This window comes from Bos mutus, chromosome 7, assembly GCF_027580195.1.
Source record: "Bos mutus isolate GX-2022 chromosome 7, NWIPB_WYAK_1.1, whole genome shotgun sequence".
Lineage (NCBI taxonomy): Eukaryota > Metazoa > Chordata > Mammalia > Artiodactyla > Bovidae > Bos > Bos mutus.
In genome coordinates, this window is record NC_091623.1 from 78,649,887 (window position 1) to 78,675,567 (window position 25,681).

Below are 25,681 nucleotides of genomic sequence, written 5' to 3' on the forward strand. Positions count from 1 at the left end.
TCACTGTGCACTTATGTTCTGCTGACTAAATGAAACTGATTTTAAAAATCATAGTGTGTATCAGGTTTTTAGAATGGATGGCTTCAGAGTAAATTGGGTAGATTTCTGATTTGTAAGAGGAATTATCAACTGAATGCTGTTAAGAGCTACATTTATCAGGTGCCAAACTTTGTTCCAAGCTTGCTGTTTAATCCTTACAAAATGAAAGTGAAGTCGCTCAGTTGTGTCTGACTCTTTGCGACCCCATGGACACCAGACTCCTCCATCCATGGGATTTTCTAGGCAAGGGTATTGGAGTGGGTTGCCATTTCCTTCTCCAGGGAATCTTCCCGACCCAGGGATCAAACCCAGGTCTCCGGCATTGTGGACAGACGCTTTACTATCTGAGCCACCAGGGAAGTCCAATCCTTAAAAAAGTACTATAAATTATGTGTTATCGTACCTGTGTTGTCTGCATTCTTTGCCCTTATCTTTCTCTCCATCTTTTACCTGGTTTTCTCTCTAATCACCCTAGGGGAAGAAGGGGCAGTGTTCCTCTGTATTAATTATTCAAATGTTAGTCATATGATTTCAGTGCCTATCTCTGTCCTGACTGCTTTTAGTACCACACTTCCACTTCAGACTTTAGTCTGTGTCTGTGGGGATGCCTGTTCTACCATGTGCAGCCACAAATTTCTCTGCTCCTAGCGCTGTGTGGGAACTGACCGACCTTGTTCCTGTCCTCCCAAACTGCAGGGGTATCTTCCACGTGTTGTTCTCATTCCTTGTTTATCTCTTCTCCAGTGCCCTTTGTTCTCCCCCCAAATTGCAGATATCTGTATTTTGGACTCTTTTCTAGAATGGCTTTCCTGTGTGCACACTGATACCCTCTGATTAACCCCTCCTGTAGTTTTGTTTGTATAATGGATGCTGAGTGAGCAGCAGGTAATAACAAGTATCCTGCTATCTTATACTTGTGTATTTGGTTGAGTTGCATTGTAAGCCCATTAAATTTGTGAAAATTCAGCTATATATTCAGAAATTTTTAAAAAAGGTTAGTGTGAATAAAAGTACCCATCATTCAGTCCAGTAAGTTCACAGTGGGTGTGAGAGGTTAGATGTGACCCTGCTGATACCCTTGGTCAGTCGTGGTTCCTTCAGGCTCTTCACAATGTGAACCTCTTACCAGGCCACAAGTAATTCTAGCATTAGTGCCATTAAAATTCCTAAATAGAAGCCGGCTGCTTTATAATTTACTCAACCAAATTTAAGGAATAATAATCTCTTTCCAATATTAGATGAAAATCTATATTAATTAATCTCACTGATAGAAGATATATCATTCTGCAGTGGGAAATCTTCCTCAGTTTTGACAGTTTTAACTGAAGAATTATCACTTTGTACATTAATGGTAAGCCATTACCCCTACCCAGGGACAGTCTCGTTGTATATTTCTGTAAAATTCTTCTGTTTGTTAGGCTTTCCCTAACACACTTTGATTTTGAATGTTTGTGTGATTTATTTGCTCTCAATTTTGATGAAATGCACTTGTGAGAAAAAGGGGAATTTTTGTATGTTAAATTTGTAATTCTCCTATTAAAGTTGACATATTCCTGCTGTGTGCAGTATGTCATTCTCAGTAAGCTTGTAAGATTGTTATCTGCATTTAACAAATGGACTCTCAGGCTCAGCTCACCCAGCTAGACTGTGGTGTAACTGGGATGTAAAGCCAGGGCTTAGGTCTTGTTGTCTAGAGTTCCTAATACTATTCTGTATTGACTTGTCTCTCGAGTGCTGCCAGGTAAGATGTTCACTTTGGGACAGACGACAGACAGGCTTCCTTCACACTTAGCTTTCACGATGCCTGGCACATCAGTGCATAAATCGCATTTTGTTGTTTTTGGTAATAATACAATTTGAATCTGAATGGTTAGAAAAAAAATTCAAAACAACTTGGGTAACACCTCGATGGTAAAAATTGTTTTAAGTATTACTTGTTAGGTCATACTTGTTAGGTTTTTCTGTTGTTCAGTTACGTTAGTTGATTAATATTGTTATTAGATTCAAATTCATTAACATGTTATTAATATAGTGGGATTAAAGTTAATATGCCCTTTTATTCCTCTTAAAAACTAACCTTGTTCTCTTGGTAGTCTGTATCTTTTGTGGTTAATACAGAACTGTTGGAATTAAAACTATTGATACTAATATTTTCATGGTCTCTTATGCAGGCACTGAACTTACCTTCAACTACAATCTAGAATGTCTTGGGAATGGAAAGACCGTTTGCAAATGTGGAGCCCCAAACTGCAGTGGCTTTTTGGGTGTAAGGCCAAAGGTACCTGTTAAACGTTTGCATCAAGGATAATGGTGTGGTCATTTCTCCTAACCTGTTGGCAGGACTGAGTATTTAAGAAGGTGTCTGTTTGAAATGATGACATTGAATATTTGTCATTAGGGACACTGGCAATTTAAGCCTTCTAATAACCAGTTTGGTACACTAGAGAAGGTCTTTGGGTATTGTTGAAGTGTTTTGGGTAATCTGACTTCTAATTAATGATACCTTTGAAGCTAAAAAAGATGTAAAATAGGAATCTATAAGGTAGGTTACTTCCCATATCTCTATTGCTCTTAGTCAGTCTTACATTTCCTAAGAAACTACTTAGATTCTCAGTCTCTCTTTGTGTCTTTCTTTTTAAAGATATTAAAGAATCTGATATTGAATTTAAGATTCTAAATGTAGTATAAGATTGTAGATAAACATAGGACCCTTATTTTTTTCTTAAGGACCTTTAATCTTTTTTTTAACATTTTATTTTGTATTGAAGTATAGCTGAATAACAGTGTATACATACAAGAACCCTTAATCTTAACCATGTGCCATGTAACAGAGTATAAACTTTGTTGTATCTTATATCCTGTTTTTTTATGTATACGTTAACTGAATTATAATTCTGTGTTAAAAATTGTTGTTTATAATTCATAGATATTATTTTAAAATACTTTCTTGCTGTTACATTATTTATTAACCATCATTTTCAATGACTGTTAAAGTTTTTATATATTGAATGAACCATAATAGGTGAATATCTGGATGCTTCCTGAGTTACTCTTACCATAAGTAACAGCATGCTAAAAATTGAAGTTTAACTTTGATACAAAGTACACAGTGACTCCAATTGGGTATTTCTTGTTATACGTCTTTGATAGTGAAGTCAACATTAAGAACTGAAAAGTGAAAATTAGCATGAAACTATTTAATAAAAGGATCATTTTGACCTATAATATATGAAGAACACCCAGTAATTATTCTTTTATCTATTAAATAAGAAAATGTATATTGGATTTTGTTTTTTGTTTTGTTGGTTGGTTAAATGGTCTTGTTTCTTAAGGTATTCAGTGGATTTAGTCCCTGTAAATTAAAATAGTAACAGAATTTAATGGTGTTTGGTGTACTTGGGATGTCTGTTTCTGTATCCTTAAGGTCTGTGTAGCACTTCACAGGTGAATCAGTGAGAGAGAAATTTGAGAACAGAAGTTTAGAAATGGGAGGAGATCACTGTGGGCTGGCAATAAACTGGATTGGTCCTGGATGTTTCTAGGCCAAGGTAAATAATGTGATAAAACCATGCAGTTTGGTGGCCGCATGTGGGCTGCAGGGAGCACACAGTAGACCTGCTGGCTGCTCCAGGGTCTGTCTTGGCAAGTGGTGGATACGAACCTAAACTGATGTAGATAAAAACGCAAAGACCACACACTAGTTTTCTGTGTCTTGCTGGAACATGGCTCATATGAAGAGCTCAGTGAAGGTTTGTTGAATAAATTTAGAAATGTGTGTGACCCAGAGAAGTCTCCCTTAGTTTTGAAATTAGACAAACTTAAGAATAAAAATAAAACGTATCATTAAAGGATGATCTTTAATACCAGTCTTGTGTGTCAACATAAAGCAGCATATTTCTCTTTTATTGCACTCAGGTGGTAGGAGTAGTTGATGTCAGATACACTTAGTGCTACCATTTATTGGGTACCAATGATATGCCCTGTGCCTTTTTCTGCATTTTTTTATCTTCACAATAGTCTATGAGGACTGTCTTTCCAGAGGAGAGTCTGAAGCACAGAGAGATTAGTTAACCTGGTCAAGATCATACAACTAATGTGTCAACAATATTTGACCTCTAGAATCAACCCATTGCCACAGAGGAAAAGTCAAAGAAATTCAAGAAGAAGCAACAGGGGAAGCGCAGAACCCAGGGTGAAGTCACAAAGGAGCGAGAGGATGAATGTTTCAGCTGTGGGGATGCTGGCCAGCTCGTCTCTTGTAAGAAGCCAGGCTGCCCCAAAGTTTACCATGCAGACTGTCTCAATCTAACCAAGCGACCAGCAGGTTGGTGCCAAAATCCATTTAGAGTTCTCTTTGTTCTCCGCTAGAATTCTCAGAGCCCTTTGGTCTTCCCATGCATAATATTGAGGGGTGGTATGGTTCATGTTCTCACCATCAAAATAAATGACAACAAAGACTATAGAAAAGGGAACAGAAACTCATTTGCTCCATGAAGCATTTTACGTTAGTTTATCCTCCCACCAGCCCGTAAAGATGAGGCCTTTTTACCTTCCCATGTTCCAGATGAGGAAACTTGAGTCTTGACTTGTCACATTAAAGCGTATAGATGCAGGGACTGGCTTGAAGCCACAAGTTTTCTGACTTTAAGCCCACTACATCATGTTCACTCTCTAGAGAAAGAGACGCTGAGAAAGAGTGGAGCTTCTAGGTGATTATAGCCCCTTCTGGCTCACTTCCCTCTGAAAGAGATGCAGTTGTGTTAGTAAACACAGGAGAACCTATGCAAGCAGGTGTGGTACTCAGAAATATGTGGCTTGAAAAATTGTCACTGATCTTTGGATGATAATTTGACGTAAGAGGAGTTCAGGGATTTGGGTGTGTGCTATGTATTTTAAACAACAGAGGTGAGAAACTATTCTGGGTGACACGCACCATTAGCGGCCTGCTTCTGGGAACTGCAGAAAGAGAACTTTGGGTTGGGAGTGAGAGGAGTTTGTCTGAAAATTAGCTTTTCTTCAGTATGTGGTTGCCAGGATAATGAAATAATAGAAACTGAGATACCTTGGGGGCAAGGCCATAACACTGATTTCAGTGCCAGGAAATGGGGAATTGTTTCAGAAGCAATTACTCGGGGTCATAGCTGGCATGAGTTGTGATAGACCTCATCTTGCCAATTCTAGAGCCAGGAGTGAGCTCTAGCATAGTTCACTTGGAAGGAGCTGGGATGGAAACAGCTGTCCATGTCAGAGACTCTGGTATCATGAAATGAGGATAAAAGAGAAAAGCTTAGGTTGGCTTTGGGTCTTTTCTGCTGATTCTTTGTAGACAACACAGATAAAATTTGTTCTAATTTCCAGTTTTAATGTTGAGCAGAGAGAAATCTGTTTCCATTGTTCACCGTGTGTATCTACTCCCTATTCCTAGTAACAATGAAGTAAGCAGTTTAATTGGCTGATGTTTTCCCCCTAGAGTTAAATATTTAAAGGCCACGTAGGACAAATGTAATTTTTAAATATAGAAAAGTAATATGTTCACATTCCATCTAAGGGGAGCTTTGGGTTTGGTTTTGTTGCTGTTTCTCTCCTTGTTGGAATTAGTCATAGAAATCAGGGCTTACTCCTTGGTGCTGGTTGTTTACCGACTGCTGCCTTCCGCAGAGAGCTTGTGCCTCTTGTCCATATCCCCTCCCTCAGGATCTCAGCTTTACTTTCTGCAAAACATGTAGAAACAACAGCCAAATATTAAGTCACAACTGAGTATCAATTAAAAACCAAGTCGGTTTTGTTTTGTTGTCGTTGTTTCTCTCCTTGTTGGAAATAGTCATAGAAATCAAGGTTTACTCCTTGGCTATTGTTGTTTACTCCTGCTTGGTTTTTAATTGATACTTAGTTGTGACAATATTTGGCTATTATTTGTACACATTTCGCAGAAAGTAAAGCCCAGATCCTGAGGGAGGGGATGTGGGCAAGGGGCACAAGCTCTCGGCAGGAGGCAGCAGTTTGCAATCACTCCTTTGACTTCGTTCCAGAGCCGTGGCCCATCTCAGGCATGTTTTGTTTTCCTTAGTTTGTGTTTCACTTCTGTATTTTCAGGGAAATGGGAGTGTCCTTGGCATCAGTGTGACATATGCGGAAAGGAAGCAGCCTCCTTCTGTGAGATGTGTCCCAGCTCCTTCTGCAAGCAGCATCGGGAAGGGATGCTCTTCATCTCCAAACTGGATGGGCGCCTGTCTTGTACTGAGCATGATCCCTGTGGGCCCAACCCTCTGGAACCGGGGGAGATCCGTGAGTATGTACCTCCTCCAGTACCACTGCCTCCAGGCCCAAGCACTCACCTGGCAGAGCAATCATCAGGAGTGGCTGCTCAAGGGCCCAAGATGTCGGACAAGCCATCCGCTGACACCAACCCGTCGCTGTCGCTGTCCAAAAAAGCTCTGGCAGGGACTTGTCAGAGGCCCCCGCTGCCTGAAAGGCCTCCTGACAGAACTGACTCCAGGCCCCAGCCTGTAGATAGGGTCAGGGACCTTGCTGGGTCAGGGACCAAACCCCAATCATTGGTATCCAGCCAGAAGCCATTGGACAGGCCACATGCAGTGGCAGGACCAAGACCCCAATTATCTGACAAACCCTCTCCCGTGACCGGCCCAAGCTCCTCACCCTCAGTCAGGTCTCAGCCACTGGAAAGACCTCTGGGGACAGCTGACCCAAGGCTGGATAAATCCATAGGTGCTGCCAGCCCAAGGCCCCAGTCACTGGAGAAAACCCCTGTCCCTACGGGCCTGAGACTTCCACCGCCAGAGAAACTGCTAGTCACCAGCGGTCCCAAACCCCAGACTTCAGACAGACCCCCTGACAAATCCCATGTCTCTTTGTCCCAGAGACTTCCACCTCCTGACAAAGTACTGTCAGCTGTGGTCCAGACCCTGGTAGCTAAAGAAAAAGCACTGAGGCCCGTGGACCAGAATACTCAGTCAAAAAATAGAGCTGCTTTGGTGATGGATCTCATAGACCTAACTCCTCGCCAGAAGGATCGGGCAGGTTCACCCCATGAGCTCACACCACAGGCTGATGAGAAGATGCCACTGTTGGAGTCGAGCTCATGGCCTGCCAGCAAAGGTCTAGGACAGATACCACGAGCTGTTGAGAGAGGCAGTGTGTCAGATGCTGTCCTTCAGCCACTGGGCAAAGCAGCGGCCACTTCAGAACACTCCTGGCAAGCTGTTAAATCACTCACCCAGGCCAGACTTCTTTCTCAGCCCCCTGCCAAGGCTTTTTTATATGAGCCAGCAACTCAGGCCTCAGGAAGAGCACCTGCAGGGGCTGAACAGACCCCAGGGCCTCCCAGTCAAGCGCCAGGCCTGGTGAAGCAGGTGAAGCAGATGGCTGGGGGCCAGCAACTACCTGGACTTGCTGCCAAGAGTGGGCAGTCCTTCAGGCCTCTTGGGAAGTCGTCCCTTTCCACTGAAGAGAAGAAGCTGGCACCCACAGAGCAGAGTCCCTGGGCCCTGGGCAAGGCCTCGCCAGGGCCAGGGCTCTGGCCCATGGTGGCTGGACAGACACTGGCACAGTCTTGCTGGTCCTCCGGGAGCACACAGACACTGGCACAGACTTGCTGGTCTCTTGGAAGAGGGCAAGACCCTAAACCAGAGCAAAGTACACTTCCAGCTCTTAACCAGGCTCCTTCCAGTCACAAGTGTGCAGAGTCAGAACAGAAGTAACACCAGTAAATGCCACGTGACCAGACCAGCCACCCCCAGGGTTCTTGGGGAAGGGAAAAATCTTTTTCCCTCTTAAAAAGAACAGACCCCAACACTTTTCCACTGTTATTCTTTCCTTATATCCCAGCATTCAGAACTCTTGTGACATTAGCCAGTGGGGGGGCTTGTGGTTGTGTGAGCCATGTATGGAAGTCCAAGTGGGCCCCAGCCAAGGAAACAGACAGACGCGGGTCTCTTTCCCCCTGACCTTTACTCATGGTGAACTTGAAATAAAAAGTCCACTCTGGAGTCAAGCATGGGATTCAATTCCACTGGTCAGGTTGGAAGGTAGTAGGGCTCTCAAAGCTCTATCTAATCCTGCCAAGCCCCACTGAGGGTACCTGATGAATCCTTGGGAGGAACTAATACCCATTCAAGTCGGTGGTGATTTCTTGAACATCTGTGTGTGCTAGGTGTGGTACTAGTCACTGGCAGGAAATACAGAGATAAATAAGACCTGATCCCTGTGAGCCTAACATGCCTGCCTGGGTTCTCAGGTTGTTTTTAAAGAACCTTTGACCAGGAAATAAATAACAGGAAGTTTGAGGGGCCCTGGGGCTCTGGGCTCATTTTGTAATGTCCTTTGTGGCCCCAGAAGTGGTTGTTCTTGAGTGTCTCCTGGTCAGGTGTCCCTGTGTGCGTGTGCATGCATGCAAGCTCATGCAGAGGTCTCCTCTATAGGCAGGAGGGGGCTGCACCAAAGCCAAGGGCTGTGGCTAGGCAGCCGGTGCTGCCTCTGGCTGGGCTCTGCAGAGTCTAAAGGTCTGTCCTTGGTGGAGCAGTTGGTTGAGGGGCTGGGCTCTATGAGGACACAGCTTTCCCTCGGTGTAAGAAGGCAATTGGCAAGCTTACCTTCCTTTTCTACAAACTTTCCTCCTTTTACATCAACTCACCCCAAGCCTGTCCCCCAAACACTCAGGTGCTTTCAGATTTCAGAGTCTCGGGCAGTAGATCTAGGGAATCTGGCAAACTCTGGGCTAGATCCACCACCAGCTCAGGAAGAATGCCAGATCCTGGCGAGAAATTACTTATCTTCTGATCCTTTGCCCTCCTACCTGAATGGAGGAGTCGTCATCTTCACTAGTGGATCCTATCACCCTCTCCCTGAGAAATGGTGTGTTCCGTGTTGAGAGCGCCTACCTGCTGACTTAGCCTAAGGGCAAGCCAGAACCCCTCCCCTATGACTGGCAAGATGGGGCGTACAGAGCAATGTCCAGCCTAAGAGATGACTCCTCATAACTGCTGATTATCTGTTACTGCTGCCCTGAGCTGGGGCCCAAGGGCTGGGAAATCTGTTGGTGCTACCCCGCCCTACCATTCACCCAGCTCACTGACTGCCAACAGGAAGTGCTGTTTGGCCAGTTCCTTCCCATTCACCCACCCTCTCGTCCCTAGACCAAACATGTTTACCTCTGCTTCGCCAATGCAGCCAGCAGCTTTAGCCAACAGGCCGTCTCCTGGCCCCAGTGTCTCCTGGCCATTTCTGTCTCTCAGTTATGGCTTTTATACCCTCAACAGGATTCTGTATTGTCCCAATTTCTTCCTCCTGAGTTTTTATTGAGGTTATTCCCGTCACTTCTAAGGAGGGAACAATAGTTGTTTTAGAAGCATTTGCGCTTTATATAAAGATTTTAAAAAGAATTTGCTTTTATTTCCCAAAGTCTGTCTCTGGGGTTGAGACATTTGAACTCAGGCAGAGACAAGAGGCTGGGCAGAGCTGCCCTGAGTTTAGGGGCCTATTCTTGCATCTCACTTAGACCTCAGACTCTCCTCTGTAAATTCCACCTGCCTAGTTCTCCCCTTTCATCCTCTCTCTTCCCACATCATCAGAGAGGAAAAGCTCTTTGTTTAAGAGGAAGAGAAAACAAAGCATCTTATTTTCTTTTAAAAAATTTTAAACCATGGAAAAGATATTTTTAAAGAAATCCACCCAAAACATTAAAGTTCATTATATTAAGTATTTATCATGTGTGAGAATAAGAAGTATATAACTGCAGCTAGTAGGTCCCTTTCCCTAATCTCTTAGGTTGTATGAGTAGGATCTGCTTGGTGCCAGTCCTGTGCCCTTTTTCTCCTGTCATCTGTAGTTGTGATCAGAAAAAGATAACTGCACTGCGCTGTCAGAATCTTTCCACTATGTTGTGTGTTCAATTACCGTAGCTCTTTGTTTCATGAAATAAACTGTGAATTTTTTTTGGGGGGGTGGGTATGCAGGCTATGTAAAATTTTTAAGAGGAGAAGTCTGATCATGAAGTAGCTTCTCTGATATAGGCTTTGGTAGGTAATTGACTTGACAGCCACTCTAGATGTCTCACAGGACAGGAAGGAGTGAGGGAAAGGTGGACCACTCTGTGGTTTTCAGTTTTCCATTCTCCATCATTCACTGGAAGCTTCCTTCCAGACCTGCCTAGTAAACAACTTCTGAACTGTGCTTGGATTGGGGGAGGCAGGGTAGCTCTTTAAATGGATGGACAGCCTGCCAGAGTTTTGGGGGGGCCATTAAAAGATTCTTAGATTGATTGGAAACTAGACATTCAACTCAGGCCCATGAATAGCATTGGATACTAGATTGTTGACATCATGAAAGCAGTCACTGTACAATTAGAAGCAGAGTCAGAAAGACTTTTGGAGAAAGAGACTCCTGCATTCAAAGGGGGGTGGTGACCTTGCCAGCCTTTGGGGATTTTCCTGGAGCCTGTACTGAGACCTTTTCTCCAGGGACTGTGAATTGGCAGTTAACAGGAAATCTTTACTCTTAGAAACTCCCGATCGTTGTGTAAGGTGGTATTTTGGCATTTGGCCAAGTGCTTATAAATCAGGATCTCAAAGAGTCTGCCTCTAAGCTGGTTCCCCAGGAAGCCTTTTTGAGGAGGAAGCCATAGCTTCCACAAGTAGCTGGAGAACTAATACCTCCCTTAGCCCTGTTCAGAAGAAAATTATGAAGACTTGAAATTTGTATTCAAAGCCTCATTTGCTTCTCTACTGGAGCAAACCCATTCTCATAGCAAAATAGTTGTTGCTACAACAGCATTTAAGTTTTTTTAAATGTCTGCTTCCCCCTGAAGTTACTAAGTTTGAAGTGATTTAAATCACTGTGTTGATACTCTTCTGAACAACTACCAAATCCACCTCTTTAGCATTGATATAAATAGTTGTTTTATTCTTTACATTCTCCACCCCACACTACAGTCAGGGCATGAAGTGCATCAGCGATCCTTTTCCAGGCTTGGCAGCATCTACTCACTGGAGCTGGACTCGCACGTTGCCTCATGAGAAACAGAGTGGCAGGAAGGAAGTTGGTCCTGGCAGCTTCCCCTGTGGAGAAGAATCAGGAGAGCACTAAACGTGGATGGATTTTATTTTATTTTTTGCATCAGCTCCTATAAAAAGTGGGTTTTCTCCAAGGCTTTTTGGGGGGGGATATCTTCATCCTCTTGGTATTTGTCAACCAGGAGGTCAGAGTTAGCCCAGTGTCCTCACCTCTCTGAGACCATACCAGGAAAGGAGGTGGGACAAGCCCCTGTTCCTCCTGAATAATGACTGGGCTGTTCCATGTGTCCGACATTCCAGATCATTTAGAGCTCAGTAGCTGCTGCATGAGACTTTCATTGACTGTGGCCCATTAGCTCTCAGCTGAGCTTCCTAGGGCTAGTGTAGCAGGGCCAGCGGTTGCTATAGTGTAAATTGAAAAAAGAATAGGTAATTTGCTTTGTACACACACAAAAATGTAATGATGGTGCTAATTTCCTGGTAAAAATAAGCACTGCCAAGGGTTGAAGGACTGGTGACTTGAGAAACCTAGAATCCTGTTTGGGAGGAAGAGATCTCATGTCTTAGTTTCCTCGAGGTTCTGTTAGGAGAAGGTAGAGCCTTGGTGAGTCCTGCACCCGACCCTGGAGTGATCCAGTGCAGTCCAGAAGCGGAATACACGCTGTGTGCAGATGAGGGAATTCTTTGAGTTTCTCAGGGCTGGTGTTACCTTGTCCACAGCCTCCGTCCACACTGCCTGAACAGGTTGGTAGAGAGCTCCAGGTGTGGGATCTCCCTCAGATACCTTCTGCCCCACTACCTCTTCACTCTCATGGGAGCACCTCTATTGCTTATGAAGACTAAGGATATTATTTCTTAAGGAAGTGGAAAGAGTTTATTTTAATTAAAAATCCACAGCCTGGGCAGAAACATTTCCTATCAACATAAGCAAAAATAGCACATGTGGTCCCTTTTCTAGAGTTACTTTCCTGTGACTCTCAAAACATCAGGCTCTTTAGGGGCTTCAGGTATAACACCTTGGAAATCCAGCAAACCTTTGCAGATAAGAGGTGAGCCCAGGGAGCAGGAGCAGAAATGATTGGTTCTGGTGCTTTAGACTCGCAGGGTTGGGGCAGAGAACAGGCAGTCTCCAGGTCTGAGATGCGTGCTGCCTGTGTGCATGTAGGTGAGAGTGTTGAAGATGGGCGAGTGCAGCACACAGGAGCTCATGGAAGAGCAGCTTTCTAAGTCTTGGCAAAAAAAAAAAATAAGCTGACAATAAGAGATCTCTTTATATTTTTAAGGGGCAAAAGGGGGTGTCAGCTGAGGTCCATCACTCTTTTTGCCCCCCTTCACCCCAATAGATTGTCAGCGGTAAGTGAAACTCTTAGTGAAAAAGAGGGGAGCCTGTGCTAGGAGTCCCCATAAACATGTACTGTAATTCTTTGTATATAGAAAAAAAATTACTGTAAAGTAAAGTTTAACTTTACTCTTATGGCCCTTGCCCTGTGTTTTGTTTTGTTGTCCGTGGGGAGATAGAGCCTAACAGGAGGGAGGGTGTGGCGTGAGAGCAGAAGCCAGACTCTGAGGTGGTTCCCGGATGGGGACATGGAGCTGAGCCCTTCCTCCAAGCCTCTCAGGGAAGTGGTGTGGGTTTCCTCCCAGTAGCCACTGCTGTCAGAATGTCTTTCTGCTGCTTTTGGGAGTGGCTGGTGTCAGTCTCAGTCCCTGCCCAGGAGGCCTCCATCACCCACACAAAGGAAGGGTTATTTTGAGGAATTGGTTTTTAAAAAGGAACTGGAACCAAAGCACTTTTCTGATTATGAGTCTAGCCATCTTGGCCAAGTTTTTAAAGAGGCAGGTGCTAAGCACTGCAGAAGACCCAGCCCAGGCCTAAAATGGGATAGTGAGGCAAAGAGGCTGAGCATCCCATGCCAGAAAGGGAGGGCTGCTATAATGCTTCCTTGTGAAAAGGAAAGGTCAGTCCTGTGGACAGTAACATCTGGTTCTTCTGAAGTATCTTGACAACCAAGGCCCAAAAATAATACTTTCAGGGAACCCTGGAAATCACTTCCCTTTTTGACTTTGTCCTGAACTTCCTGCCCCAGGAAAGAATAGGGGAAAACAAGCATTTAGTCCTGCAGTTAACATTTCAACCATACTCTTCATAGTCTTGAACTGGGTACTAGTCACCTCATTTTAAATGGAGAACACAGCCAAGTTTGAGTCCCTTTTCTGGGTAGCTGAGTTAGAGCCCAATCTGGATCTCTTAAGACCTTTCTAAGTCTTGCAGAACCTGTAATTTGTCTACTATTAAGCCACATTATAGCATGTTGCTGGGAAGCTTAGGCTCTGAGCCACAGGGATGACTCACAGACCTAGACGTGACAGAGGTGCAGTAGAGCCAGCCAGTCTGAGGCAGAAATGCTTGACCCTTTGATCTCTGGATACCACCTGAGTGCCTTTCAAGTTCTTAACACCAAGAAGGAACCATGTGAACTTTGCACTGCCCCAACTCCAGCTTTTCACCCTATCTCTGCCCCCACCAAAGAACCCAGCAAAGGGCCCTTTTGCTTCTCCATTATCTCAGCTGCAACCCTAGGGTGAAGCCACTTGGTTTCAGGAAAATAAGACCTGAGAAGAACCCTGATTATAGGAAGTGAGGCCAACCAGTTGGCCCCAAAAAGTCCTAGGTGTCCTGACACCCAATCCAGACAGCAGGGAAAGGGGTTGAGTGTAATTCACAGTGCATTGATTTTATTTACAAATCAGAAGCCATTTAAATAATCTGTAGACACAACTGCTGTCCAGGGCAGAAGCCTGGGGTCCAAATCAGCCCTTACCCTCTTTGTGCCCATCAGTCAGCCCCAATGCTGTCTCCGCTCCATGGGCCAGCACAGGCAGGTGCCACCTCTGCTGCCATGGGAAACCAGGTAGCTCAGATGCTTGATCACCCAAGCCCGACAAGAGCTAGGGCCAGCTTCCCTGGGAGAATCCCCCCCAGGCCAAGTGAGTGGTGACTCAGTGATGACAACAGCTGTAGAAGTAGGGGTTTGCCTTCTGGCCCAGGTCCACGCCCTTGTCCTCTGTCAAAGAGAGAGGTGGTATAGCTCAACATACTGTTGGGGGGCGGGGGTCAGGTGCTATGGGCCTAAAGGGAGTCTCCACAGGAGCTAAGGAAGGACACACCTGTCATCACCTGGAAGGCGGCCACACTGACGTAATCCTCTGCGACTTTCTGGAAGAGCTCGTCTGGCAGGAAAAAGGGCGATCAGTGAGGACCAGATGCTAGGAGCCCAGGGATCACATAGTAACCCAGCCCTCTGGGCTTTTCTCTGCCTCCTTTGTTGCCCCTGTGTGCTCTGCTGTGAAGCCAAGGACAGCACTCACCCACACTCTGGCCTGTCTTGCTGGATGTTTCAAAGAGCTGAGCTTTGATATCTGTAAAGAGAAATGACTAAAGCCTCTTACCTGAGAATTAGGTGGGGACAGAGCAGCAGTTCAGGGACTCTTCCGAACCCCACAGATGCAGGGAGGCCGGAGAAAGTCTACTGTGGGGGATCTTGCCAAGGCAGCCCCCATTTTCTGTGACCCACCCAAGCCGCCACTTCCATCCCCACCCCACTCCCAACCCAAGGAGCAAAGGAGCAGCTACTGTCTGCATAATCCTGAACGTCGTGGAAGTCCACTCGTCGCCGCCGCCTGTCCTCCTCCAGCAGGTCACTCTTGGTGCCACACAAGTAGATCTGACAGCCCTGGAGCAGAAGACAAGGTCAGGGTCACTTCCCTTGGACCACCAGACCCCCAGCCCCTGCCTGGTCTGGTGAGGTCAGGCCACCTACCTCCTCTTGGTTGCGCAGTTCCTTCACCCAGAACTTTGCCCGTTCAAAGCTGCTGCTGTCTGTCAGGTCTTGGTGTGGAACACAGGAAACACAACCAAGGGTGAGGAGCTGTTCTGTAAGGCCAGCCTGGCACCCTCCCCTTCTTGTTTGAGGAACAGGCCCAAACTCTTCTTACCATAGCAGACGATGGCAGCCTTGGCGCCCCGATAGTAGATTCGGCTCATGGCCTCATAGCGCTCAGAGCCTGCTGTGTCCTGAAGGGCAGGGGGAGGCTCAGCCCTGGCCTGAGTTACGGAGCTATACTCCCCACGACCTCAAACTAATATGTCCTCCAGACCCCTATTTTTAAATTGGGGTCTAGAGAACAGAAACCTCCGTGAGCCCACAAGTCAGTACAAGGCAGGACCTACGCCTCCTCAAGAATGGGTTTTCCCAGATTATGTGCCCAGAGAACTTACCCAAATACCCAAAGTCACCGTCCGGTCTCCGACAGACATCACCTTGGCTACGAAGGCGGCCCCAATGGTCTGCAACCAAGGGGAAGCGATCAGAACCCCGCGTGTCGGCTAGCCCCACATCCCCCTCAACACCCGCGATGGGCCCCCTCGGGCGCACTCACATTCTGATAAGGCCCCACCAGGAAGCGGTCGTGCACGTATCGCTCCACCAGGCTCGTCTTGCCTACGTACTCCTTGCCCAACATCACCACCTTGACGTCCACGCGCTGCCCGCTCATGCTCCCGGGGCCGCCTCACCCGCGTCAGGGTCCTGAGCCGGGGCGCGAGGCAAACCGGGATCTCCGCTCCGACAGGCAGCGCCCTTAACCTCAGTCCCCGACCCCAGGCGCCAATCTAAGGTTCCACACGCCGCAACGAGCTTGAGCGACGACAACGCCTCCGTCCGCCCCGGCTTTTAGGGCCCAGGAATTCTCCTAAGAGCCTGGGACCCGGGGCGGCCTGGGAGCGCGCGGGGCAGCGCCCTTAACGGCGCCGCACGCCGCCGCCCGACTTGCTAGCTCGCTCTGCCGCTCGCTCGCCCACCTAGCTTAGAGGCCGCGCCGGCACAGATTCCCCACCGAGCCAGGGGGCTCCTCCAACCCAGCTCCGGCCCGCAGCGCCGCGACTCCAGCGGTGGCGGGGGCGGGGAAGGGGAGAGGGGTGTAGGGGGAAGGAGAGTTTGGGGGCGGGGTCTTCGGGTCACGTGGGCAGGCACCGGAAGAGGTGGGTACTTCACTGCTGAGCCGGAAGTGGCGCGCGGCCCGATAATTCCTCATGGCGGCGGCTGCGGCGGCGGCGGCTGGTTGGGTGCGGCGCTGTAGCGATTGATCTGCTGCTAGCCTGGCGGCTGAGCGTCGAGCTCCAGCCCGGCCTCCGCGTGCCCCTCGGGCTCCGCACCCCTGATGCTGCTCGGGCGCTGAGCCCGCCCCGGCCGGGACGATGGTGAAGTATTTCCTGGGCCAGAGCGTGCTCCGGAGTTCCTGGGACCAAGTGTTCGCTGCCTTCTGGCAGCGGTACCCGAATCCCTATAGGTACGTGGTCCTGGGAAGAGCAACCCTCCCACCTCGCTGTTTGGAGATCGGAGTCTGGGGGCCGGGAAAGACTCGACTTCGAGTGGGGGGATCTCCAGAGCCTGGCCATGTTTAGGGCAGAAGAACCCTATCGGATAAGCGGCCGGACTAGGCCCGCAAGGTACTGGAAGGAGGCTGGGCCTGGGCAGTGGATTACTTGAAGCCCTAGTCTTAAGGTTCTCTCATCTCAGTGTGGTGAGACAGGAAGAGGAGGCAGCACAGGAATTGGGGAGGGATCTTGGGGTTGGAAGTCTGAGCACTTGCCTGCTTCTCTGCCCTTGACTGCTCTCCAGTGGTGCAATAAATCTGGAGGTCCATCCCTGCTGGAATGCCCAGGAATCCAGGTCAGCGAGGGGGCGGGAGTTGGAATTTGCCCTGGGAGAGGCTCAAGGGCTCCAGTTTAGGTCTGAGCCACAACCACAGCTTACTCTGAAAGTTTGGGAAAGGGCCTGGCCATTCTGAGCGTGGAGGCTCCAGATGGGAACCTCAGCAGGCAGTCTCCCAGGGTCAGGCTCCTGAGGGTGACCTTCACCCTGACACCTGCAGCAAACATGTCTTGACGGAAGACATAGTGCACCGAGAGGTGACCTCTGACCAGAAGCTCCTGTCCCGACGACTCCTGACCAAGACGAACAGGATGCCCCGCTGGGCTGAGCGACTGTTTCCTGCCAATGTTGCTCACTCAGTGTACATCCTGGAGGATTCTATTGTGGACCCACAAAACCAGACCATGACCACCTTCACCTGGAACATCAACCACGCCCGGCTGATGGTGAGACCCCTCTCACTTCCCCCCCCGAAACTAGAGAGCTCTGGATACATGTGGCTAAGGAACCATGAGAGAGCTTCTATGGTTCAAGCAGATCTGTAGAGTGATGGCTCTAGAGTACAAACTCGGGTGGTCTTTCCAGCCGGTTACCTTCTCTAGGCCTGTCTTCTAACTTGTTCATACAGTGGAGAAGGAATACCTGTTTTCCACTTGTAAGTGCTAAATGCAGGGCACTCAAACTGTGCCTGGCAGGAGTATGGGTTGGGCCACAGGCGTCATGCTGAGAGGAGACAGTGGTTTTCAAACATCAAGCCTCCAGGGTACCTTGCAGGTACCTCAGAGGGGAGAGGACTGGGCCTGCCCCCTTCTCTGACAATCTAATGTAATGCATTTCTGCCTGAGATTTTAGGGCAAGGAGAGGGAAGTTCCACATACCTTTGATTTCTTGCTTAAAAAAAGACTTGAAAACCCATGGTTTATTAGTTTAAGGAACATTTCATCTATGAGTACCTTGAAAGCTTTCAGGACACTTTTATTCTCTTTCTCTGTTAATCGGCACAGTAACACAGGGAAGTGGGTCTTACTCTATTGTGCAAAGAGAATAGTGAAGTTCAGGGAGGGGAAGTGTGCTGCAAAATCACAGAATGAGTCACCTTAATGCTTTGCCCCAGAGTCATCTGAGGGCCCTATCTCTGTGTTTTGTAAATTACTAAGATAAGATCTCTGAGACCTTTCAATTCAGCTGTGACAGGTGTCTTTTTAAGTGTTTCTCTTGGATGTGCAGGTCCACTTTCTCCTCTCTGATAAGGATAGCTGTGGTAATTGCCAGATTTCCTTTTCTGTTTTTGGATTGCTGGCAGCTTAAGGGCCAAAGAGGGTGGTCATAGTGTTAGTTGCTCAGTGGTGATGGACAGGGAAGCCTGGTGTACTGCAGTCCATGGGGTCACAAAGAATCAGACACAACTGAACTCAATTGAACTGTGTCTCTTTACAACCTGATAGACTGTAGCCCACCATGCTCCTCTGGCCCTGAAATTCTCCAGGTAAGAATACTGGAGTGGGTTGCCATTTCCTTCTCCAGAGGATCTTCCTGACCCAGGGATCAAACCCAGGTCTCCCTCATTGCAGGCAGATTCTTTACCATCTGAGCCACAAGGGAAGCCCAAAATGGTTGGCAGGCAGGCTGAAAACACCACAGACATTTCTTGAGTTTATGTGCCTTTTAGTGTAAAGGGTCAGAGGAAAGAGAGTCATTTTGAGAGAGCAAAATGACTTTTTCTTTTTATCTTCCTACTCTCTTCCTGAAGTGCCATTTGAGACTGCAGTAAGGTAAGGGAAAGAATGCTTTCCTTCATGAAAAGAGGCAGGGGATCAAATTGATGTGTAACTTGGCCTAGTGAAGGACTCCCACGCGATTGTGGTTGACTTGCCTGCCTGCACAGGTGGTGGAGGAACGATGTGTTTACCGTGTGAACTCTGATAATAGCGGCTGGACCGAAATCCGCCGGGAAGCCTGGGTCTCCTCTAGCTTATTTGGCGTCTCCAGAGCTGTCCAGGTGAGCAGCGTTGGGGTGCTGGGGCCAAAGCCATTTATCATCGAGTCTGGGCTGGGGTTCCATGGGCAACTCTGAATCCTTCCCCTTGTCATTTTTTGCCAGGAATTTGGTCTCGCGCGGTTCAAAAGCAACGTGACCAAGACTATGAAGGGTTTTGAATACATCTTGGCCAAGCTGCAAGGTGAGGGCTCGGGACACAGACAGAGGCTGTCAAGTCCTAACTGCCATGACTGGGCCAGAGCCTACTCTGGGCCCGCCCTCAACTCATCTGTACCCTGAGTATTTCCTTCAGAGCCTGGCCCCCAGGAGATAAATGTCCTGTGAAGTAATTTAGGTCGGTTTTCTTGGCATTCTCTAAAACCAGCCCCCACCCTTTGCTCCAGGTGAGGCCCCTCCCAAAACCCTTGTTGAAACAGCCAAGGAAGCCAAGGAGAAGGCCAAGGAGACGGCACTGGCAGCTACAGAGAAGGCCAAGGACCTTGCCAGCAAGGCAGCCACCAAGAAGCAGCAGCAGCAGCAGCAGTTCGTGTAGCCAGCCCAGGCCCTGAAGCAGCAGCCTAGCAGACTACCAGCTCCAGTCCCTGTGCCCCCTCCTCTTGTACTTTATTATTAAAAGCCAGCTTCTAGCCCTCTCGACTGTCTGGGTGGTGGGCTGAGGGTCGGTGCCCTGTTTGGCATCTCCAGCACAGCCAGCTGGTTACCCATATCTGAGCCGGGCTTCCTTACCCCTGCATCGGGTGGCTGAGGACAGAGGCACAGTGACTTGCCCACGGTCACCGCATCCAGGTGAAGTGGTCATGAATGCTAGACTGTAAGCTCCATGAGGGCAGGGACCGTTGTTTTATCCTCTGATGTGTCCCAAGTATCTGAAACAAAATCTTGCGTGTAACAGGCACTCAATAAATACTTGTTGAATTCAATCGGACCCAGCTCTGGAGTCAGAAAGCTTGAATCTTGACCCCACTTGTTTTCTGGCTTTGGCCCTCAGGCTGGTCACATCACTCGGCCTTGGTCCCACTGTTGAAGTGTAGACAGATGCCCTCCAAACTGTGGAGAGTAAAGGGGCGCTGCCCGGTGTGGTCAGTAGGGTTTGTGGTGGCTTTGAATCTCATTTCTTCTTTTCCAGTTTGTGGCTGGAAGTTCCCACATTTTCATCAGGCAAGACCATGGACAGGAAGTTAAGAGGCTTTTAATGAAAATACAGTATGCGTGGGGCAAAGGCCAGGGGCCCTTGTTTAGGAAGGAACATGAGGGCCCAAGAGGCTTCCTGCTGCCATGGGCAGCTGGGCCAAGTGCTATAAACATGCCTGGGAGGGTGGCCTGGGCCCAAGCTGCCTGCCCTGCAGGGCTCGGGGGGCCCAACACCCCTCTCCCAGGTGGGACTGCCAGCCGCCAGCAGCAGGGTACAAGGAGCACCTGCTCCCACACAGGGTCCTTTGAGTCCATTCCAACAGTGACTCCAAGCAGCCCTGGAGGCTCTGTGAGGGCTCTGGCCTGATGGCACAGAGTGGGCTGAGGGCAGAGGCCGCTCTGGGCGGTGAGGGTCATAACCAGGCACTGCCACTGTGTGAGTAGCTGTGCTCCTGGCCTGCGCTGAAGCCCCGCAGCAGCTCAGCCTCACCTCCGAACACCAGGCTCTCCACGTCCACCTCCAGCTCCTCTGCACAGGGAGAGGACCAGTCAGGAGGCCTGGCCCACTCATCCCACCCGACCCCTCCACTCCAGGGCACTTACCTTGGTCTGAGTCGGAGCGCTCGGAGGAGAGGCCCGAGGAGTCCAGGCTGTCCGCCCGCAGGCGCTCCCGCTCGCCCACCGTGCCCAGCCCCCGGAGTTGCTCCAGCTGCCGCCGCAGGCTCTGCTGCTTGCTGCGCAGCTTCTCCTTGAGCTGCCGGGCCCGCTGCTCCTGCTCCTCCAGCTTCTGCAAATCCAGGGGAGCAAGGGGCTGGGCTCATGCACCGCTCGGCAGCAGACCAGTGATGTGACAGGCTCACTAGATGTGGGTGCCAGAGGGCTGCTCCCACATCCTGCAGGAAGCCAGGGCCTGCTGCCCTCCTATCTCACGTAAGTGGCCTGGGAGTTCTGTCTGGATGGTTGGGAGGGAGGGCTGCACAATCTCAAAGGCCCTCAGGGCTGTCAAGTGATGTGAAGGAGTGGAGTGTGCTGGTATCAGGCGATGGAGACGGGAGAGGGACTGAGGCACACCAGCAAGTGCATACTAGGGCTCGGAGGAGGTGTCCCAGGCAGTTACTGCCACGTGGAAACAAGCCCAGTGTTGCCAGATCTCCTAGGGCTTGTTTTTGTTTTGGCCACGCCACATAGCATGTGGGATCTTCATTCCCTGACCAGACATAGAACCTGCATCCACTATTTTTAGAAAGCTACAAATCCACCTGTCAATGCAGAAGACGTAGGGACGATCCCCTGGAGAAGGAAATGGCTACCCATCCCAGTATTCTTGCCTGGGTAATCGCATGGGCAGAAGAGCCTGGCAGGCTACAGTCCATGAGGTTGCAAAGAGTCTGACACGACTGAGCAACTAAATGACAAGAAATTAAACAAAGGCTACCAGTTTGTAACTCCTCCTCAAGACCCCCCCAGGAACTCTAAGGCTTCAGTATTTGTTCCCTCCTGCCGCCTCCATGCAAGCTCTGCCAGCCCTGAGATCCAGGGACTGGAGGGCCAAGGGTTCTCCCATCAGGCCCTCAGTGGGCAAAAACATGCATTCAGTCAACGAGAAGGGGAGAATTGGTTGAGAAGATATTTTAACTGGGTATAGACGGATGAATAAGCACTATCCAGGTAAAGATGGAGGAGGAAACATCCAGGCAGAGTGAAAACGGGAAGAGTATGGAGAGTTCAGCTTTTTAGTGGGACATGGGGCAAGATGAGACCAGAGGCAAGGCCTGTGTTGTGAAGGGCCTTGAGTTTCACAGGATGTAAAAAACTGAAAGTGTCCTGTCAGAAACCATGGAAGGTTTTCAGCAGGGGACAGACCTGGACAGATCTATGAGCAGCAAAGAACATTCTAGGGCAAGGTGGGGAGGACAGCCAGATGGAGGCAAAACAGGAAGCAGGGAGTCCAGAGAGGAGCAATCCCTAGGTCCCACCCATGGGACAGCCAGCACCCAAGACACACATCCCTCAGAACCAAGTCAGGCAAACTCCACGTGAGACACTGGAGCCCACTTTCCAACCAGGGTGTTATTCAACCATAAGGCACTGTGAGGACAGTGCTAACAGTTTCCACACCATTTTATTTGCTGCGTAGCCCCTCCAGCCTTCTCTGCCACAGCTGCCTGTGCCCACAACAAGGCCTGGCAGAGCAGATGTGCACTTGTTGCAGAAAGGAATGCAAGTCAAGAGACACAGGCCTCAGTTCTGAATCTGCCTCTCATCAGCCCGCTGTGCCTCCATTTCTTCCTCTGTCAAAAGGGCCAGGAGGGCAGGAAAAGGCCTCCATTGTTTCCAAGTCGCTTCTAAGCGCCCCCACTCCGTGGTGATGCCTCGTCTTGAGTCAGCACATCCCACTCCCATCCACCAGGGGGCGCTGAGCTGAGCCCGGGAAGGACGGGTCACTGGCGTCCTCTCAACCCTTTTCCCCCTTCTGGCCTCTGGACCTGCCTCTCAAAGCAGGACAGGCCCCTCAGAACAGGAGGCCTTGAGGATGCAGGAGAGGAGGAGTGACAAACAGCCCTCTCCAGTCTGAAGGACCCTTATAGTGACCCATCACAGAATGTCCCCCATACAGAGGAGGAAATGAAGTCCAGAGAGGCTACCTAACTCGCTCCAGGTCTCACAGTTGGGATTCAAGTAATAATCGTTGTAATAACAAGTGAACATTTATTGGGAAAACTTGCTTAAAGCCTCAGAACAATCCTCTTGGGTTACTTCCTGCTTTTCTTCCTACTTAAACTTGGAAACTAAAAGCACAGAGCCCACTGTCACACAGTTGGTCTGTTACATGAGACTTCGCTCCTAGTTCCTCACAGTCTCTCTCTATTACGCTTCTACCAGCATCCTGGCAAGCTGGCCCTGGGCCCCAGGGTAGTGTCTTACCTGGATGTGCATTCTGGCCCTGCGCAGAAGGCTCAGTGTGGTGTATCGGACACAGTCAGCCCCCAGGGGCATCTGCTGCTTCAGCTGCTCCAGGCACCGCTTCAGCTGGGCCCTCCTGCAGAGGGAGGGGTCTAGAGGGCAGTGCCAGCCCAGGCTCGCTGGCCAGATGAGGGATGGCAGGGGAAGGAAGGCCAGAGGGAGGCTGTTCCTGGGGACTGGTGCTCTCAGGGCAGGGTTGGGACTCACCTGCGCTTCTCCAGCTCGTTGTGCACAGACCTGCCAATGCCAGAGAGGATGGGGTGAGGGAGTGTCAGTTAGTGTCCACACCCTCAGTCCCAGAGTCCCCAGGGGCTCAAAATTCACTACAGATGTGTGCCCCAAACTAGCCCACTGTGGGAACCTTGTGCTGGCCTCAGACAGCTGAGTCCTAGGCAGAGGCAGAGATAGTAAGGAGGTCAAATGCTGAGAGAGGTCTGCCCAGGTGATGTGAGGTTCAAAGAGAGTCCCCTAGGCACAATCAGGAAGGGCTTCCTGAACACAAGTGACATTTGAGCTAAGCCCAGCCACACAAGTCACCCAAAAAGAGTAGTGGGGGGAGAGGCATTCAAATTGAGGGGGAACGCGTGTGCAAAGGGTTGAGAGGAGAGAAAAGAAGAATGCCTGTGAAGGAAAGCAAGTGGTTTGTTTTAGGAGTGTGAGTGGAAGCAGGACCCAGAACTATTATTCACAGTTCCAAACACATCAGAAGTGCTTGAGAAATAGTCCTTGAACGAAGTGTGTGTTCGGAGGATGGGGAAACGACAGGAGTCCGTTTGCCTCCAGAGCAAGGTACTTGGCCCAGAAGATGCAAGCAACAAGAAGGAAGTGGGCAGTGGAGAGACCCGATGAAGGACGGCGCCCATCCCCCTACTCCCCGCTGCCCCCGGCCCTCCTCACCGCCCACTGTCCAGCGCGCCAGGAGCTTGGGGAGACCGCTTCCTCCTCCTGTGGACTGGACCTGGACTCCGGTGAGGGCACAGGGACGCATAGCCATGCTCGGCCTCTGCCAGAGAGAGACCCCGCCAGCGTCAGGCTGGTCCCAGCGGGCGCCCCAGGCACGGCACCGTCAGAAAGGGATTTGGGGCTACAGGACCATTTCCCCAACCCCTCCAGCCCACTGCCCGCGGACCCCTCTTAAATTGAGCGCAGCGGTGCCGCAGGACTACTGCCCTAAAGCCATGCATTCTTCAAGTCGGGAGTCAAGCCCAGCCCAGGCCAGTGTCAGCGAGGTCGCCGCCTGGAGTCCGATCAAAGGTTCTTCCTCACCTCTCTCGCGGCGCTCCAGGAACTCCGCCGCCTGCAGCAAGACTTGGATGTTGCTGGCCACCGGTTCCATGTCGGCGACAGCCGGAGGCGGGCGGGCCTGGGGTGCAGACCAGAGCAGCGGCGGCACCACTTTTGTTACAATGTAACTGACACGGGGCAACAAACACAGGCGCCGGGCCCGCCCCCAAGACGCCCCGCCCCGGGACAGCCTAGCTCTTGGCCCCGCCCTCCTGGAACGCGCCCTGGAACCGCAGCCCACCCTCCGCCCACCTGCCCGGCCCCTAGGACTCCGGTAGGGCTTCCACCAACGTCGGCTTTAGGCCCGGCCCTCGGGCGAACGCCCGGGCTGGAGTTGGGGTGCCGCGTCTTGCCGCTTCGCTCAGCGACCCCGCGCCGATCATTTGGTGTTTCTGGGCCTCAGTCTCCAACCCAGGACTGGTGACCAAAAGCCCGCACGCTGAATGGTGCTCTGGGGGCGGGTGGTCCACCCGAGGCCCCGGGCTCTGCCGCTGCACGTGGGCGCCGCGGAGGCGGGGCCGGCTGACACCCTCGCCCATTTGCTCTCCACCGCTTGTGGCTCGCTGACGTCACCTTGTGGGCGGAGCAGGAGGGCCTCTGAGGCACTATTGGCTGCGCGCGGCTCCTCCCTCTCCCGCCGCTGGTCAACAAGTTCGGGCGGGAAAAGGAGCAGGTTTCAAATTTGAAAACCCCGGCGGTGGGGGCGGGGTTAAGCGGGCGGTGGGGGGGGGGGGGAATGGGGCCGCAGTGCGCAAGCGCCGGGGGAGGGGGCGCGGATCTGGCTCGGGCGCTAGAGGGTTAGTATCCTTGCAGGCTTGCCCTCTGCCCCCGTAGCTCTTCGCTGAGCTTCAGCTTCCTACTGTGGCGAATGGGAATAGTCTCCCGGCTTCTCCTCATCTGCAGGGAAGCTGTTGTTGCTACGAAAACGTCAGAAGGGTACCGATTTATGAGAACCAGATGGCTAGAGTCCTGGGTTCTGGAGCCATCAGAGTTGAGTTCTCTCACCTTTACTTCTCAGCTGTGTGGCTCGGGAAGTGCCCTCTTTCCTGTAAGTTCGGGAAGCCCTGCGAAACCGTTGTCGTTGAAGACCCGGGCACTGAAGGATCAGAGCCGTGCGCAGTTTGTAGGAGCTGCTGATTTTGTAACCGGACACAGGCTTCTTCCTCCCACAGAGCCCATAGTTGCCTTACCCAGAGTCAATGAGCCCTTCTTTGACTTGACTGTCTAGCCTCTAGAAGGAGATGATGCAGTGACTTCTAGGGGCAGCACCGCCCCTGCGGAGACAGTGACAGTCTAAGGGTGGAGCCCGGAAGATGAAAGCAGCTGTTACAGAGTTGAGCATTACTGTTAGGCTGGGGCTGAATCTATGGCCCGGAAATGGAGAGGAGGGAGAAGGAACTAGATTCTTTATAGACAGCCCTGGGTAAACACATGGCACACGGCAGTCCGTCCTCTCAGTTCTTTGGACAAAACCTTTGAGTTTCTCTAGGAGTCACTTCTAGAGGAATCACTGACATGCTCAG

General features: G+C 50.0%; 4 protein-coding genes across 13 annotated transcripts in view; 2 read left to right on the forward strand and 2 right to left on the reverse strand.

The window, feature by feature from the left end:
• NSD1 (nuclear receptor binding SET domain protein 1) overlaps positions 1-8,045 on the forward strand; it is a 148,824-nt gene extending 140,779 nt beyond the window's left edge. For all 6 annotated transcript variants that reach the window (XM_005904595.3, XM_070374134.1, XM_070374130.1 and 3 more), the window contains 3 exons: positions 2,211-2,317; positions 4,159-4,363; positions 6,133-8,045. In XM_005904595.3, the coding sequence (XP_005904657.1) occupies positions 2,211-2,317; positions 4,159-4,363; positions 6,133-7,757 (1,937 nt within the window). In that variant the 3' untranslated portion in view covers positions 7,758-8,045. The remainder of the gene's footprint in view (positions 1-2,210; positions 2,318-4,158; positions 4,364-6,132) is intronic.
• A 2,927-nt stretch (positions 8,046-10,972) lies between these two features.
• Positions 10,973-16,014, reverse strand: RAB24 (RAB24, member RAS oncogene family). 2 transcript variants are annotated; one of them, XR_011464802.1, is made up of 9 exons: positions 15,507-16,014; positions 15,346-15,414; positions 15,063-15,141; positions 14,888-14,955; positions 14,701-14,800; positions 14,436-14,486; positions 14,235-14,297; positions 13,889-14,131; positions 10,973-11,111 (listed from the first exon to the last, which is right to left on the reverse strand). XR_011464802.1 is itself a non-coding variant. In XM_005904597.3 (8 exons), the coding sequence occupies exons 1-8, from the start codon at positions 15,621-15,623 to the stop codon at positions 14,067-14,069; spliced, it is 612 nt and encodes a 203-aa protein (XP_005904659.1). In that variant the 5' UTR covers positions 15,624-16,014; the 3' UTR covers positions 13,786-14,066. The 2 variants fall into 2 exon arrangements, 1 of the variants encoding a protein (XP_005904659.1); XM_005904597.3 differs by lacking the exon at positions 10,973-11,111 and having other exon boundaries at positions 13,786-14,131.
• A 138-nt stretch (positions 16,015-16,152) lies between these two features.
• On the forward strand, positions 16,153-19,704 carry PRELID1 (PRELI domain containing 1). The gene is made up of 5 exons (XM_005904598.3): positions 16,153-16,415; positions 17,001-17,226; positions 18,666-18,779; positions 18,882-18,960; positions 19,163-19,704. Exons 1-5 carry the CDS (start codon positions 16,324-16,326, stop codon positions 19,309-19,311), a joined length of 660 nt encoding a protein of 219 aa, XP_005904660.1. The 5' UTR covers positions 16,153-16,323; the 3' UTR covers positions 19,312-19,704.
• Positions 19,705-19,952: 248 nt separating this feature from the next.
• MXD3 (MAX dimerization protein 3) lies at positions 19,953-25,363 on the reverse strand. Of its 4 annotated transcripts, none has more exons than XM_070374136.1 (7): positions 25,164-25,363; positions 24,141-24,237; positions 23,772-23,877; positions 23,082-23,111; positions 22,836-22,950; positions 20,514-20,697; positions 19,953-20,439 (listed from the first exon to the last, which is right to left on the reverse strand). In XM_070374136.1, the coding sequence occupies exons 2-7, from the start codon at positions 24,208-24,210 to the stop codon at positions 20,324-20,326; spliced, it is 621 nt and encodes a 206-aa protein (XP_070230237.1). In that variant the 5' UTR covers positions 24,211-24,237; positions 25,164-25,363; the 3' UTR covers positions 19,953-20,323. The 4 variants fall into 4 exon arrangements, with proteins under 4 accessions (XP_070230237.1, XP_070230238.1, XP_070230236.1 ...); XM_070374137.1 differs by lacking the exon at positions 25,164-25,363 and adding an exon at positions 24,450-24,696; XM_070374135.1 differs by lacking the exon at positions 25,164-25,363 and adding an exon at positions 24,411-24,695.
• Between the last annotated feature and the right edge of the window lie 318 nt (positions 25,364-25,681).

Coding starts and splice junctions, on each gene's coding strand:
- RAB24 (XM_005904597.3), bottom strand. CDS start 15,623: ATGAGCGGGCAGCGCGTGGACGTCAAGGTGGTGATGTTGGGCAAGGAG. Junction 15,142..15,345: donor CGGTGACTTTGGGTATTTGG/GTAAGTTCTCTG, acceptor CCTGCCCTTCAG/GACACAGCAGGCTCTGAGCG. Junction 14,298..14,435: donor CAAGACAGGCCAGAGTGTGG/GTGAGTGCTGTC, acceptor TTTTCCTGCCAG/ACGAGCTCTTCCAGAAAGTC.
- PRELID1 (XM_005904598.3), top strand. CDS start 16,324: ATGGTGAAGTATTTCCTGGGCCAGAGCGTGCTCCGGAGTTCCTGGGAC. Junction 16,416..17,000: donor CGGTACCCGAATCCCTATAG/GTACGTGGTCCT, acceptor TGACACCTGCAG/CAAACATGTCTTGACGGAAG. Junction 18,780..18,881: donor GCGTCTCCAGAGCTGTCCAG/GTGAGCAGCGTT, acceptor ATTTTTTGCCAG/GAATTTGGTCTCGCGCGGTT.
- MXD3 (XM_070374136.1), bottom strand. CDS start 24,210: ATGGAACCGGTGGCCAGCAACATCCAAGTCTTGCTGCAGGCGGCGGAG. Junction 22,951..23,081: donor AACGAGCTGGAGAAGCGCAG/GTGAGTCCCAAC, acceptor CTCCCTCTGCAG/GAGGGCCCAGCTGAAGCGGT. Junction 20,698..22,835: donor GGGCCAGAATGCACATCCAG/GTAAGACACTAC, acceptor CTGGATTTGCAG/AAGCTGGAGGAGCAGGAGCA.